This window comes from Rattus norvegicus, chromosome 2 (genome assembly GCF_036323735.1).
Source record: "Rattus norvegicus strain BN/NHsdMcwi chromosome 2, GRCr8, whole genome shotgun sequence".
Lineage (NCBI taxonomy): Eukaryota > Metazoa > Chordata > Mammalia > Rodentia > Muridae > Rattus > Rattus norvegicus.
Genome location: NC_086020.1, coordinates 236,479,937 through 236,495,095, shown reverse-complemented (window position 1 = coordinate 236,495,095; position 15,159 = coordinate 236,479,937). Strand labels below are relative to the sequence as shown.

At 42.9% G+C, this 15,159-nt stretch overlaps 1 protein-coding gene and 1 long non-coding RNA gene across 2 annotated transcripts in view; one reads left to right on the top strand and one right to left on the bottom strand.

The window, feature by feature from the left end:
* Positions 1 to 8,611, top strand: part of Clca4l (chloride channel calcium activated 4-like) — a 19,999-nt gene extending 11,388 nt beyond the window's left edge. Inside the window, 8 exon segments of the mRNA NM_001077356.2 lie at positions 661 to 894; positions 2,052 to 2,229; positions 3,236 to 3,336; positions 4,069 to 4,293; positions 4,839 to 5,109; positions 5,729 to 5,896; positions 6,474 to 6,713; positions 8,126 to 8,611. Of these exon segments, the coding sequence (NP_001070824.1) occupies positions 661 to 894; positions 2,052 to 2,229; positions 3,236 to 3,336; positions 4,069 to 4,293; positions 4,839 to 5,109; positions 5,729 to 5,896; positions 6,474 to 6,713; positions 8,126 to 8,463 (1,755 nt within the window). The 3' untranslated portion in view covers positions 8,464 to 8,611.
* Positions 7,133 to 8,186, bottom strand: LOC134478851 (uncharacterized). The gene is made up of 2 exons (XR_001836945.3): positions 7,783 to 8,186; positions 7,133 to 7,205 (listed from the first exon to the last, which is right to left on the bottom strand). It is a non-coding gene; the product is annotated as an uncharacterized LOC134478851 (long non-coding RNA).
* Positions 8,612 to 15,159: the final 6,548 nt, after the last annotated feature.

Below are 15,159 nucleotides of genomic sequence, written 5' to 3'. Positions count from 1 at the left end.
CCGAACCCAGGGCCTTGCACTTCCTTGGCAAGCGCTCTACCACTAAGCTAAATCCCCAACCCCTTTTGACACTTTTCTACTTGGTAGTTACCAAAAAAATACATTTTAAAAATATTTCATTCAGAGAAAATATTAGATTGTTATATAAAAAGGTAAGACTTTTACAAATATAGATAGCAGTCTTAGGATTTATTTATGTTATCTTACGTGTGTGAGTGCATTGCCTGATTTATGTGTGTGCGTCACTTGTGTGTCTCGGACTGCAAAGGCTGAAGGAGGACTCAGGTCCTCTGCAAGTGGAGGTGTGGACAGTTGTGAGCCACATCTGGATTCTGGAAACTGAACCCGAATCTTTTTCAAGAACAGAAAAGAGCACCTAACCGCTGGAGCTAACTCTCAAACCTCCAAACTGAAGAAGATATGCCTTAAAAATATACTAATCAATTATCATCAAGATCTATGGCCCTTGGTGATTTTTGTCTTTCACTAATATGACAAAATTTAAAAAGACTCAAGTTGTTCTCATATATACATGTGTGTGCGCGAATGCATGTGTACACGTGTGTATGTGTGTGTGTACATGTGTGTATGTATGTATGTATCTGTGAGTGCATGTGCATGTGCACAACTGTGTAATTCTTTATGTTTTTCTTTAAACAGGGAGACCCCATCACTCGTCTCACCCTAATGAACCAAGCAGCAGAGCTGTACTTAATTCAAATCCTTGAGAAGGAATCCTTGGTCGGCCTGGTCACGTTTGATAGCATTGCTATAGTCCAAAATAACCTCATAAGAATGATCAACGACAGCTCCTACCTAGAGATCAGTGCAAAGCTTCCCCAAGAAGCTGCTGGCGGAACTTCAATTTGCAACGGACTCAGAAAAGGATTTGAGGTTAAAGAAATGAATTACTATCCCTTGCCATTGACCACTTCTTTCACTTTCAGCCAGGGTCGTGAGTTCACGGGTTCCTCATTTACTAATAGTCTAACCTGATGGAGACCAATCATCTGTGCAGAGAAGAAAGTAACCTTTGCCATTCTCCGCAGCCCCCGGTCGCCTGGTGGAACATCCAGGGCTAAGTGGCACTGGGGTGTGCACACGCAAGGGGAGATCAGTGATTGAATAGCGAAATCTGAGTGAGGAGTCTCTCTGGCACCACCATGAGTAGAATGCAATGTCATTGAGAAAAACTGAAAGGAGGCTGTGGGTTCCATTTGATACTGTGGGTACCCAAATTCCTGGCCCACCAAATTGACACTTAAAATCGCAGAGCACGGTGCAGTCCTCAGGCAGCCAAGGACCAAGCATGAAGAACATGGGTGGAAGTTAATACGGATGGAAGTTTAACGGTGCTAAAATTATAAACTACAACATTAGGAGCGCTTGTTTGGTGATGTGGCCAACTGCGTGTTGATAAATCTTGATTTTCACGTTTTCCAACCTAAGCTAGCCTCCACTTGAGTCCATTCATCATCAAATATTGAGACCAAATAGAAAGTCACCCCTTAGACTAGTCTTCTTGCCTCTAAGGAGTCACTGCTACTCTGAACATGTTGGCCTTAGAAGCACGTGATCCCAGCCACATTCTGCTCTAAACGCTTTGGGGTAAATCAACTCGGTCAGTTTCATCAACCCCAGCCTGGCCCTGAAGGCTCGGCTTACCCACCAGCTTTTCCTGGGGAGTCCATGTGAGCCCGGCCACACTGTCGGGCTGAGCTCCAGTTGATGCAGCTGTCCAGACCGCCTGGGTCGCTTGCCTATCCCCAAGTACATGCTAGGACATTAAGAGAAGATGTTTACTAACTTTGTATAGGACTTCCGTGACTCATGCATGCATTGGAAGACCAAGTTTATCAAGACTCCAGCTATCAAAACTGGTACATTACCCCCAGTTCCACAGGCCAGCTCAGCCGGGAATGATAACACAGTTAGCTCACACTGAGGCAGAAGCCTAAGGACTCTTCCAAGACTAAAGCAGTTTGTTCTTACTTTTTCTATTGTTCAGAAATTACTCTTCTGTGATTAATAATGTGCCTTTCCCCCTTCAGACAATTACCTCCAGTGACCAGAGTACTTGCGGTTCTGAGATTGTATTGCTAACAGATGGGGAAGATGATCAAATAAGTTCATGCTTTGAGGAGGTCAAACACAGCGGTGCCGTCATTCACACCATTGCCCTGGGGCCTGACGCTGCCCGAGAACTGGAGACTCTGTCGGACATGACAGGTACAACTTCAGAACAGAGTTTGGATAGAAAATGTTCTGTCGTCTTTCTGTTGAACATGATCTTTCTCCATAAACTAAAAACTGCTCAAAAATTTCCCTGTCTAAAAGTCAATCATTGTTTCTTGCTCCTTGGGTTCTTTTCCCCTCCCCTCCGCTCTTCCGTAGACCAAGGTCTCATGGCACTTGTCTGTTGTCACAGTTTATTTTTCGCCTAATTTCAACCAGCGCCGATAATCATAGCCTTATTTCCCTATGGCTTCCCAACGGCATCCAAAATTATTCCTCAGTTTAAAAATACCATTTGATTTGACAGAAAGTCTTCAGGCATCCAGATTTTAAAGAACAAATGGGAACCCAGAGACTGTACATGATTCGCCGAAGAGTCCTGACTACCACTCAGAACTCACCCCACCAAGTAGTATTTCATCACAGCCTGACATATTCTAAGCCTGACCACACAAGCCCCCATGTGGCTACTTCACTAGTCTTCCAGGCGGGCTTTCTGCCACCTAGAAGTTACATAAGTGTGTAATGAACGCCGTATTTTAGGCAATCGGTTCTCTGCAACCTATTCTTTCTTAGCTTCTTGCATGCATGCAACCTCTCTCTTCCCTTTAATGTCCCCATTATCTATTTTTACTTCCCTCCACTCTAAACAGGGTCAGGGTCTTGTTATCCTTGATGCGGTTTTGATCCAACCAGAAAATAAGCCACGCACCTAGAAGAGCTGGCTTAAATCTCACGGTTGTGTTATCAATTATATCACGGAATCTAGGCGTTGCTACAGTAACCTGCACTCTCTCCTGGTGACTGATTAATCTAACCAACAACTGAAGTTCTTCAGGTTTCCCTTGGTTCTTACCACACTGACTTTGAGCAAGTAATTCCTCCCTGGGACCCTGAGGATCTTGAAAAGTAATCTTTGGGGAGTGCAACTGAAGTCCTCGACAACCGGTTCAGAGTACACAGAGTAAACAGGATTTCCCCACTTAAAATGTCCCTTTAGGAGGGCGTCGCTTTTATGCCAGTGAAGGCATCAACGGCCTGATCGACGCTTTCAGTGGGATTTCATCCAAAAGTGGCAGCCTGTCCCAGCAGGCTCTGCAGGTCAGCAAAACCCTTTGTTTTCTCACTGTCTTGCTGTCTCAATGAATGCACATCACCCTAGTTATTAGCTCCCTAGCTGGCTTAGTTAGGGTTTTACTGCTGTGAAGAGACACCATGACCAAGGCAACTCTTATCAAGGAAAAGTTTACATCGGGGCTGGCTTACAGTTTCAGAGGTTCAGTCCATCATCATCATGGTGGAAACATCCTGCACACAGGCAGACATGGTGCTGGAAAGGTAGCTGAGAGTCCTACGCCTTGATCTGCAGGCATCAGAAGGATGCCACCCTGGACTTAGCTTGAGCATAAGAGACCCCAAAGCCCACCAGCCATGCTTTCTCCAGGAAGGCCACACCTCCTATTAGTGCCTCTCCCTATGGCCAAGCACGCAAACATGAGTCTATGGGGACCTCACCTATTAAAACCACCACATTAACCTCAAAATGGCTCCATTGTGTAGAAGAAACACTGCCCTATTGAATTTGGTTTTCCATGGCTTAAACATGCCTTGTCTCCTACAGTCCTTTATTCCTTAGATTACTTTCAATCTTTATAATTTTTATAAGTTTAGTTTCAGCTATTTCATTTATTCCTAACATGTTGTTTTTACCGAAAAGTTGTTTCAACTGAAAAGAATTTTGAAACTCAGAATTACGCTGGACTACCTAAACTTTAAAATGCCATAGTAACAACACCTAGGCTTTCTGCATCTTATTTAAAATTTCTGTGACAGTTGGAGAGCAAAGCCCTGGAGATTAAGGAGAAGGAATGGCTAAGTGGCACAGTTCCCGTGGACAGTACCGTCGGCAACGACACGTTCTTTGTTGTCACCTGGACAGTACAAAAGCCAGAAATTATCCTTCAAGATCCGAAAGGGAAAAACTACAGGACCTCGGATTTCCAGGAAGATAAGCTAAATATCTTCTCTGTTCGCCTTCAGATCCCAGGCATCGCCGAGGTAGGTCTGTTCTGTCGTCTCTGTCAGTCATCAACTTAGGTTAGAAAGTAAAGGCATCAGCCATGTTTCCAGTCCTGAAGCAGCAACAGATCGCTCATCTTAAAAGTGAGCTTCGGGGCTGGGGATTTAGCTCAGTGGTAGAGCGCTTACCTAGGAAGCGCAAGGCAGGCCCTGGGTTCGGTCCCCAGCTCCGAAAAAAAGAACCAAAAAAAAAAAAAAAAAGTGAGCTTCATGGGACACAGAAGGGTTCACACCCACATCATCAGTTTATAAAATCAGATATTAAAAGTCGTTATTTAGACCAGGGCAATAGCTCGATGGTTCACCAGCTTAGCTTGCAGGGGCCCTGGCTCCAATCCCAGCATCACCAAAGCTCTCACTCTTTTTACACATCTAAGCAATTACATATACGTACATATACATACACATACAGATAGATAGATAAATAGATAGATAGATAGATAGATAGATAGATAGATAGATAGATATCCTATGCATAGAGGAGGAAAATATTAGCAAAGCTCTTACAGAGAAATTTTTTCCAGACAGGAACTTGGACTTACAGCCTCTTCAATAAGGGGGTCAAACCTCAGTTGCTAACTGTGACAGTGACCACTCGAGCCAGAAGTCCCACCACGCAGCCCCTCATGGCCACCGCTCACATGAGTCAGAGCGCAGCCCAGTACCCTAGCCCGATGATTGTGTATGCACGGGTCAGCCAAGGGTTTTTGCCTGTTCTGGGAGCCAATGTCACAGCTGTCATAGAATCTGAAACTGGACATCAAGTCACCCTGGTGCTCTGGGACAACGGGGCAGGTAATGGAGCCTGTATCCACACCAGGGGACTTAAAATCATTCCACTGAGTTCTGTCTCAGTCTTCCCCTGAACACTTAAGAACTGTATTCCAAAGTGAATGGAATCGAGCTGCAATGAGTTAAACCTTTGCCCAGCTGTCAGGTTTTACCTGAACCACAGAGGGAACTCGAGGACCGTTTTCCTCACTTCCAGTGTCAGTGTTTTAATCCACTTTGTTACCTTTATATTTTTTTTATTTTGATGAGTTTCTTATATGGAATAAGAACAGCTGCTACTGGGGCTGGGGATTTAGCTCAGTGGTAGAGCGCTTACCTAGGAAGCGCAAGGCCCTGGGTTCGGTCCCCAGCTCCGAAAAAAAGAACCAAAAAAAAAAAAAGAACAGCTGCTACTATCTCACTGAGCACCACCAAAAAAGACTGAACACCTACTGTGCGTTCTTCCAAAACCACAGGATTATCATGTAACCAAAACAAACTTCGAAGCAAAACAGTGTGACTCTAGAATTCCTGTGCTTGAAACTGTGCCACCCTAAGGAGACCACCGCCATCCCCTGTGCTCACAGTTACAGCTCTCGTTTTCCCCTTACCAGATGACTAACTCTTACATTTCAATGCCAAGGTGCGGATACACTCAGAAATGATGGCATCTACTCAAGATATTTCACGGAGTTTCATGGAAACGGCAGATACAGCTTAAAAGTCAGTGCCCAGGCAAGAAAAAACATCACGAAACTAAATCTGAAACAAAAGAATAAGGCTCTTTATATACCTGGCTACGTTGAAAATGGTTAGTAACAGTCAAACGGAAATGTCTGGTTTAGGTGGGGAGGGGAACACCCATATAGAAGGGGAGGGGGAGGGACTAGGGGGATGTTGGCTTGGAAACCAGGAAAGGGAATAACATTTGAAATGAAAATAAGAAATACCTAATTTAATAAAGATGGGGAAAATATAGCAAAGATTAAAAGCATAACGGAGTCCGTCATCGATATGTTCCAGTCAAATCCAGGCGATGGGTCCATTCTGCATGTTACTACCCGCCTCAATTCATTCCACATACATGTTAAGCACTTCTGTGAAGTAAGCTCTGTGCTAGATGCTGACGCTACAAATACGGATAAGACACAGTTCTTGTCCTCAAAAAAATTTACAGGCGAGTATGAGATAAAGATGGGTTAAAATGCAGCTTAACTAAAATGTCACGTCCCCTCGCCCACTTCAAAAGGACGCTGAAACAAGCTTTTCCTTCATGAAAACGAACTTTTCAATATCTGCACTGACTATCTGCGAGATCACGTTACAAGGACATGACAGCATAAAAGTTACAATATATTTGTTTTTGTTTGTTTGTTACGGGGGTGTAGATCAAATTATACTGAATCCACCCAGACCGGAAGTCCCAGAAGAAGCTACAGAAGCTGCAGTGGAAGACTTCAGCAGACTAACCTCTGGAGAGTCGTTTACTGTGTCCGGAGCGCCCCCTGATGGCGGCCACGCTCATGTGTTCCCACCCAGTAAAGTTACAGACCTGGAGGCCGAGTTTAAAGGTGATCATATTCACCTTACCTGGACGGCCCCTGGCAAGGTTCTCGATAAAGGAAGAGGTGAGTTTGATACTGAGTTTTAAAATGTTCTGAAAGAAACCCCATTATGTTTCATTTTTCTAAAGCTTCTCCAATGTCTTATTTATGGGTAACATTTGTGGAATAAGTAACAGTAACCCCACTATTCTGGAACGAGGTTGGCTCTTAGAAGTCAACGAAGTACAAAATACACCAGGTAAACAGATAACTGCGGACAGGCAGACAGACAGACAGACAGGCAGGCAGGCAGACAGACAGACAGACAGACAGACAGACAGAGATAGATAGATAGATAGATAGATAGATAGATAGATAGATAGATAGATAGAGGATAGATACATAGATGATTGGTAGACAGACAGACAGATCCACCTAAATGAAAAACAAGGCCTGTATGAATAATTGTGGAATGGACAGGACTTACCCATGGAGAAGCTCGATGTTAATCAGAGGATTTAATTAAGGAAGAAAAAACAGTCATTTACCTCAGAGTTTAAGTATCTCCAACATTACCTAAAAACATAAAAAAATAAAGTCTTCATACCAAGTAAGGGTTATAAATATTTTATCCTTGCAGTTCATAAGACGCTTTATGTCCATTTCTGATAGATTTCTAAAATCAGTCAGGAATGTGGTACTCCCGCGGGCGTCTTCCTTTCCTTTCTTGATAAAACAGTGGTTTCAGCAGCTGGCCTTCCCGTCATGCATTGATTACACATCCACTACACGGTTCTAAACACTTTCTACTCATTACCATTCACAAATATCACGTGCAGAATCCTGGCAGTCAAAAGCTTCCTGTTAGATTAATAAAATGACTAAATCTGTGCTTCACACTTTAAATAACGGAGATCAGAAAGACGACAGTGTAGACCAAGGAAGACGACAGTGTAGACCAAGGAAGACGACAGTGTAGACCAAGGTGCTCGCCGAGGTGGGAAGAGGCCCTGAGCCGGCGCTTAGTCCTCTTTCAGCATCTGGGACCTGTGACTCCTGCCCTTCCGTCCTCCCCGTAACTGTGCTTCTCTGAGTGCTCCCCATCGCTCCTTCTTTCAACTTAGTTAAAGGAAAGAAAACAGAAGATACTTACGGTTTTACTCCACATGAACATTATGCGTCCCTTGTTCTAATTTACAACAGAGTTCTGTTCTTTCTGTATCTTTCTATAAAGAAGCCTGGACTCTGGGTGGAAGGCTGGTAATATACGATGCTGAAGTAAACATTCCTGTGGCACTGAAACTGGACATTTTGCGTTTTAATAATTGTTTGTATACTTGTTTTAAAGTCAGTGAGATGGGATAACCAGACAGAAACCGTATCTGGGCTCTCAGTCTAAAGCCCGCATGCGCTGCCCGGAACTCCCACACAGGCGCTGTGCAGAGGCAGACACCCATCCTCACGACTCTAACCAGCATGGTGTCTCTCTCTTCCAGCGCACAGATACGTCATCAGAATGAGCCGGCATCCTCCTGGTCTCCAAGATTTTAACGACGCTACTTTAGTGAATACTTCCGGTCTGATACCTAAAGAGGCTGGCTCAGAAGAAACGTTTAAATTCAAACCAGCAAGTTTTAAAATAGAAAACGGCACCCAGATCTACATTGCAATTCAGGCCGAAAATGAAGCCGGTCTCACCTCTGAGGTCTCCAACATCGCACAGGCTGTCAACTTTATTCCTCCACGGGAACCCAGCAACCCTAATCTGGGTAACAAAATGCCTGTACCCTGTTTGACAGTTTTGGTATTTGTTGCAACTTTATTCATATTTTAAACTAGAAATTTGCAGTAGAGCTAAAATTCCATCTTTGAATTGAAATTTACTCTCCTCGTTGTCTATAACTCTTTGTAACATAAAAGGGAATGTTCAATACTGTCAATTTCCTATCTGAGTCTATTAAAATTATAAGTTGCTATATGTCGATCAGAGTATTTCCTTAATCTACCTTTGGGAAGGATGAGTTAAGCTGAACAAGTCATTTTCTACATATTAATATCTAAAAACTATTGTGGAAAATATAACATGTAATTTTATAAAAATAATTACACAAGGAAACAGAATACAAAGCCCAGGAGGAGAAAATGATGTCTATTTTCATTATTAACCAGCGAAAAGAAAAGCACAAACTAATTTCCAGACAGCATTGGGAAACTCAACAGACAGACGAGAAAAAGCAGTGCTCTGTAGACAATGAGTACATGTGGTGATTTCAAATTGAAATCCAACTCGACAGAGCAATCTTAAAATGAATGTTTATAGTGAAAGAACTATCTAGCTGACCTTTGGATTATAAAATCCTTTCATGGAGATCCTGAAGATGTGGCAGTGCATAACTGTGACTGCAGCAATTGGGTGACAAGGTAGAAGGTTTATAAATCAGCCTAAGCTACATAGCCCAGTTTTGGGCTAGCCTGAGCTGCACCACATGATACTGGCTCCAGAAAAAAAGAAAAAATTTTAAAGTCTGCTAAGGCATTATTACATGTTCTCTGCGATTTTTTTTAAATGAGAAAGCGAAAGAAAAACAGGCAGAATCCATAAGTCAGCAAATGGCTTTAACATATTAATCTCTGTTCTGTTACTCAACAGAACACTGGAAAATGGGTAATGTATGGAGGAAGGGTTTTGGAGGCTCAGAGGATTAAGGTGGAGTGAGTTTTTGGGTTCTGACAAGGACACCAAGAATTTCTTGATACAGATCAAGGGCAAGCAGGAGCCTGTGAAGAAGCATTCACTCAGGATATCCACCTTCACAGCAGCTGACTCCTGTAAGAATGGCTCTGGCTTTGTGGTCACTCTGAAGAGCACAGTCATAGAAGGGCTTTAGAGAAATAGGTCATTTCAAACCATACCAAAAGCCTGGCAGCAGATGAGTATTGTCTAACATTTACACAAGACAGAGAGTCTTCTTGTCAGACAAAATCTACCCAAAAAGTCCAAGTTCTCTTGAATCTTGGGCTGAGAACTACTGTTTACATGGAAACAAAAAGAACTGCTCTCGAGTGATTTCTGAGATTACGCTCTGCTATCCTTCTGGAGTGTATCATGTGTCACATGTAACTTGCAGTTTGACTGAAGGCTTGGCTATAATGACCGAAGCCTTCGATGTCAGCCCTTGGGAGGCAGAGGCAGGCAAATCTATGCTGAGCTCCAAATCCAGTCAGGTCAACTTAGCAAGACCCTGCCTCAAAGCAGCAAGTTAAACTAAATCTGAAAGGCCCAAGATGAAAGACCAAGGTCGGTCTGTCCGCAGCTGTAACCTAGAACAAACTTCCTCCCCAAAGGCTTTCCAGATTCTCTTCCCCTTGAGAAGTTATTTTCTCATTCTGGGTCCCCCAGTGCTGAGCTATAGCTCTCCACAGAACCTTCCCCACTCTAACTTGTATTTAATCCATGAAACAGGTCTTCAAGTCCTTGGGAGGCTATGCCCACTGATCCCATCCCACACTTGTACAGAGCACAGGGATGGGGCGCAGAACACAGAAGTGTGCTCATCCTCCTTGCGGGTGAAAGGCAGCAAGAGATTTCCTGCGTGGTGGAGGGTCACTCGCTGTGACAAGTGCTCTCTCTCTCTCTTTTTTTAATTTCTCTCTTTTATTTGTTTATTTAATGATATTGGTTTGAGATTCCTTTTTTAAGAAGATCTCACCACATGGATAACCTAGCAGTGCAGGACACTAAATGCTTTGAGCATTATTTATTTAACTTTTCCAATGGTCCTTTTAGAAAGATACTGCCTTCCTTGTTTGACAGCTAAGGAAATGGGACGAGAGAGGTTAAAGTCGTGAGGGGGAATTTTGTTGGCAGAAGGAAAATGTAGGAGCTACTGAGATGATATGCTGTTTGTGCAAATTCACCCAAGATAAGCAGGTGGGGTGCCACGGCAGTGACTCAAGTAGATGGGAAGAAAAACTGTTTCAAGTGAAGACAGTGTGGGAAGATTTCACAGACGTTATCAAGCTTGGACTGCAAGCTGGGACACACCTGATAGTTGAAGATAGGAACATGCAGAAATGGTTTCGATGCAACCAGCCGGGTTTTCCCGTAGTCTCGGGCAGCTCGGGGCCATCTCATTCCCAGTGTAAACCCTGGAAGACTCTATTTACAGTTTTACAAAACAAAGCCATGAAAACAAATTTTAACCAGCAATCATACGTCAACATTGACAGTCACAACAGCACCTGGCATTTAATAATAGCTATGATACTCATTGAGATTTTTAGGTGTCAAACTCCTGCTTGAAGTGTTTTTCTGGGTTGCCTCATGTAGTGCTTCCCATATTCCATAGCAGTTCTGTCACAGACAAGATGGGAGTCTCTATTCCAGGCAAAAGAATAGATTTGCCTTACTATATATATTTCAGATTTTTTTATCCCTGTCAATTACAAGTGTGTGTGTGTGGGGGGGGGTCTAAGTATGGTTGTATGTGTATGAGTTCAGGTGCCAAAGCAAGCCAGAAGCATTGAATTCCCTGAACCCAGGGTTACGAATGGATAGGAGTGACTAGCGTGGGTCCTGGGAACTGAATCCAGGTCCTCTGCGAGAGCAGAATACACTCTGAAGTGTTGAGGCACATCTCCAACCTGCTTTCTTAGCGGTTTTGTTCTCCGTGGATTCTAAAGACATTGGATGAGAGATGACAATCTTGGCTCAGTCTCACAGATCCAAATGTTAACCTCTTCCAGAGACAGCCTCACCTGCATCCCCAGGGATAGCATTTCAAACCTGAGTCTAGGTTAAGTGTCTCCTAAAATTAGTTATTACAAAAGAAGCATTCAAATACATGAACAAAAGAAAGTAGGCTTCACAAAGGACCAAAGAGGGGCCCAAAAAATAGAGTAGGAAAGGTCTTCATTAAAATAAGACTTTAAATTCTCAGTGAATATATTTGATGATGAACTGGGAAATACCTATAGTTCATTGTCATTGGCCTCTTTGGAATCAGACTGCTGGACATAGGGAGGCTCTGCAGAAACCCCACACTTGGAAAGTAGAGTGGGATGGACCAGGAGTTTAAAGACATCATGAGCTACATAGCAAAGTTAGAGGTCAACCTGGAGTACACAAAAGCCGGTCTCAAAAAGAGGAGGAGGAGGAGGAAGAGGAGGAGGGGGGGAGGGGAGGGGGAGGAGGAAGAAAGAAAGGAGGGAGGGAAGGAGAGAGGGGTGGGGAGAAAGAGAGAGTGGGAGGAGGAGGAGAGGGGGAGGGAAGGAAGAAACTGAAAGCTGATTGGTCGTTACCTCTATACTGCAAGCTGATTGGCCGTTACCTCTATACCGAACCTTCAGTGTTACATTTCTCCATGAAGCAAAGTACATTTCAGAAATCAGCAACAGAGACAGAGAATACAGTCACTTATTTAGTTTAATAAAATCGAATTAATTTTAATTTAAGTTAATAAAAGTCACGTACAAAAGCAGAGGTCTCACATCTAGAATATCGTGACAATGTGCTCTTTAGTTTTGTTGTCCACTTTTGAGTTTAGATCCAACTCAAGAATGACACTGAAATATTTCTGCCCTCGAAGTGATCAAAAAGTGATGGTGAAGTCCTGAAAGACTCAAACTGAAGGCAAACCTGACTAGGAAAGTCCACTGTTCGGCCCGGTATTTAAACAAGAAGGAAGTCTATCACAGTGCTCCACATTCTCTTGCCTCTCTTACTGACTGCTTAACTAGAAACAATAGAACGCACTCAGATTGATTTTCAAGATTAATTCTCCTGATCTAACTTCTGAAAACTACGGTTCGCCAATATGTCTTAAATCCAGACTCTAGAGTTAAATGGTCTGAGATCAAATACCAACTTTTCCCTGTTCTGGAAAATGAGCTTCTCCACACCTAAATTTTCTAAAGAATGGTCCATCCCCTAAGACTTTCTGATTGTCTTCATCATGAAGAATATCCCGATTCCAGGCTCCCTACTGGGGTAACGTGGCTTCCTTATTGACGCACAGTTGCTCTATTTTGTATGTAAATCTTATTGTGTTCCTGTCTAACCCAAAGAACAAGTCCCAGGGTGAATAGCACTGTCCTGGGACACAAACACAAAGAAACACTCATCTTTTCTTCACAGTCATAAAGAAGGATGAGAAAAAAACCAACCAACACACATTCATTGGTGTGTTCAGAGTTCAGGACCTCGTTTGCACAGAACTTACAAAAACATGCGTGTGTGTGTGTATGTGTGTGTGTATTATATTTTACATTTTACATTTTATATATTTACATATTGCATTTTACATATAATGCATAAATTCTATATATTTATGTGTGTAGGTATATTATATTATTTATTTAATTTTTTATTGGATTTTTTTAAATTTACATTTCAAATGTTATCTCCTTTCCCAGTTTCCTGTCCATAAAACCCCTATCCATCCCCCTCCCACTTCTTCTATGAGGGTGTTTCCCCCACCCATCTACTGACCCCTTCCTGCTCCCCACCCTGGCATTCACCTACACTGGGGGGTCAAGGGCTTCTCCTCCCATTGCTACGCAAGGTAATCCTCTGCTACATATGCAGCTGGAGCCATGGGTCTAACCATGTGTAATCTTTGGATGGAGGTTTAGTTCCTGGGAGCTCTGGTTGGTTGGTTTTGTTGTTCTTATGGGGTTGCAAACCCCTTCCACTTCTTCAATCCTTTCTTTAACTCCTCCAATGGGGCCCTGTCCTCAGTTCAACGGTTGGCTGCAAGCATCCACCTCTGGATTTGTCATGCTTTGGCAGAGCCTCTCAGGAGACAGCTATATCAGGCTCCTGTCAGCATGCTCTTCTTGACATTAGCAATATGGTCTGGGTTTAGTGGCTGTATAAATATGGGCCAGATTCCCAGGTGGGGCAGGCTCTGGATGGCCTTTCCTTCAGTCTCTGCTCCAAACTTTGTCTCCATATTTCTTCCTATTACTATTTTTGTTCCCCCTTCTAAGAAGGACTGAAGAATCCACATTTTGGTCATCCTTCTTCTTGAGCTTCATGTGGTCTGTGGATTGTATCTTGGGTAATCTAAGCTTTTGGGCTAATAGCCACTTATCAATGGGTGCATACCATGTATGTTTTTTGTGATTGGGTTACCTCACTCAGGATGATATTTTCCAGTTCCAACCATTTGCCTATGAATTTCATGAAATCATTGTTTTTGATAGCTGAGTAGTACTCCATTGTGTAGATGTACCACATTTTCTGTATCCATTCCTCTGTTGGGGGACATCTGGGTTCTTTATAGCTATTATAAATAAGGTTGCTATGAACATAGTGGAGCTTGTGTCCTTGTTATATGTTGGAGCATCTTTTGGGTATATGCCCAGGAGTGGTATAGCTGGGTCCTCAGGTAGTGCACTGTCCAATTTTCTGAGGAACCTCCAGATCCTTTGTTGAATTGTAATTTAATTTCGTGGTAGTTGGAAACCTTGCTCAGAGATGAAAACAACCCTGAGATTCCACCTCACACCATCAGAATGGCTAAGATCAAAAACTCAGGTGACAGCAGATGCTGGTGAGGATGTGGAGAAAGAAGAACACTCCTCCATTGTTGGTAGGGCTGCAAACTGGTACAACCACTCTGGAAATCAGTCTGGAGGCTCCTCAGAAAGTTGGACATTCCACTGCCTGAGGACCCAGCTATAGTACTCCTTGGCATATACCCAAAAGATGCTTCAACATATAACAAGGACACGTACTCCACTATGTTCATAGCAGCCTTATTTATAATAGCCGGAAGCTGGAAAGAACCCATATATATATATATATGTATATATATATATATATTATTTATAAATATATTTTTTCAACTAAACATACCCCCTTGCTCCTCTCAACATCCTGTCTTTTTTGTTAAGAATATTATGTTTGTTATTAATATACATGCATACATTTGCCTAAATATATAAATAGTACCTCCTTGGCCAATTTAGTGTATGTATATAGTAATTTCAGGGCTGACCACTGGATATTGGGTAAGTGTACTTCTCTTTGCTACTTTGTGGGTTTCTCTTTCTTCCACCCTCCCCCACCTTTTCAACCCCTTAACATTAGATAGGAAAGTAAAAAAGAATAGAGGGGCGAGGGGGTGTCATTGTTGTTAAACTCCTTACTGATGATTCGGGCACCTTCTTTGCACACGACTACGTAACAAACCACCACCAACAGCATCCAACCAATGACCAAAAACTCACCAACAGCAGCTCCACCTCTCAGGGCGCTAATGTTACCCCTGAAGAGTTCCCAGGATTCCAAACGTCACACACGCACAGAGACACAGCATCTGGCAAAATCATGCCCCAGCTACAGCACGAGGCAAATCACAGTCAATCCAAAGCAGCCCCCTGTCTCGCACCTGGGATTAAAAAGAAAACACATTCCCATAATGTTTCTGTGCTTTTAAAGGCACAAAAATTCTCACTGCGGATGACCCTAGGAAACTCATGTTTTGTTTTTTTTTCTTCTGTTGTTTCTGGCCTTTAAAAAAAA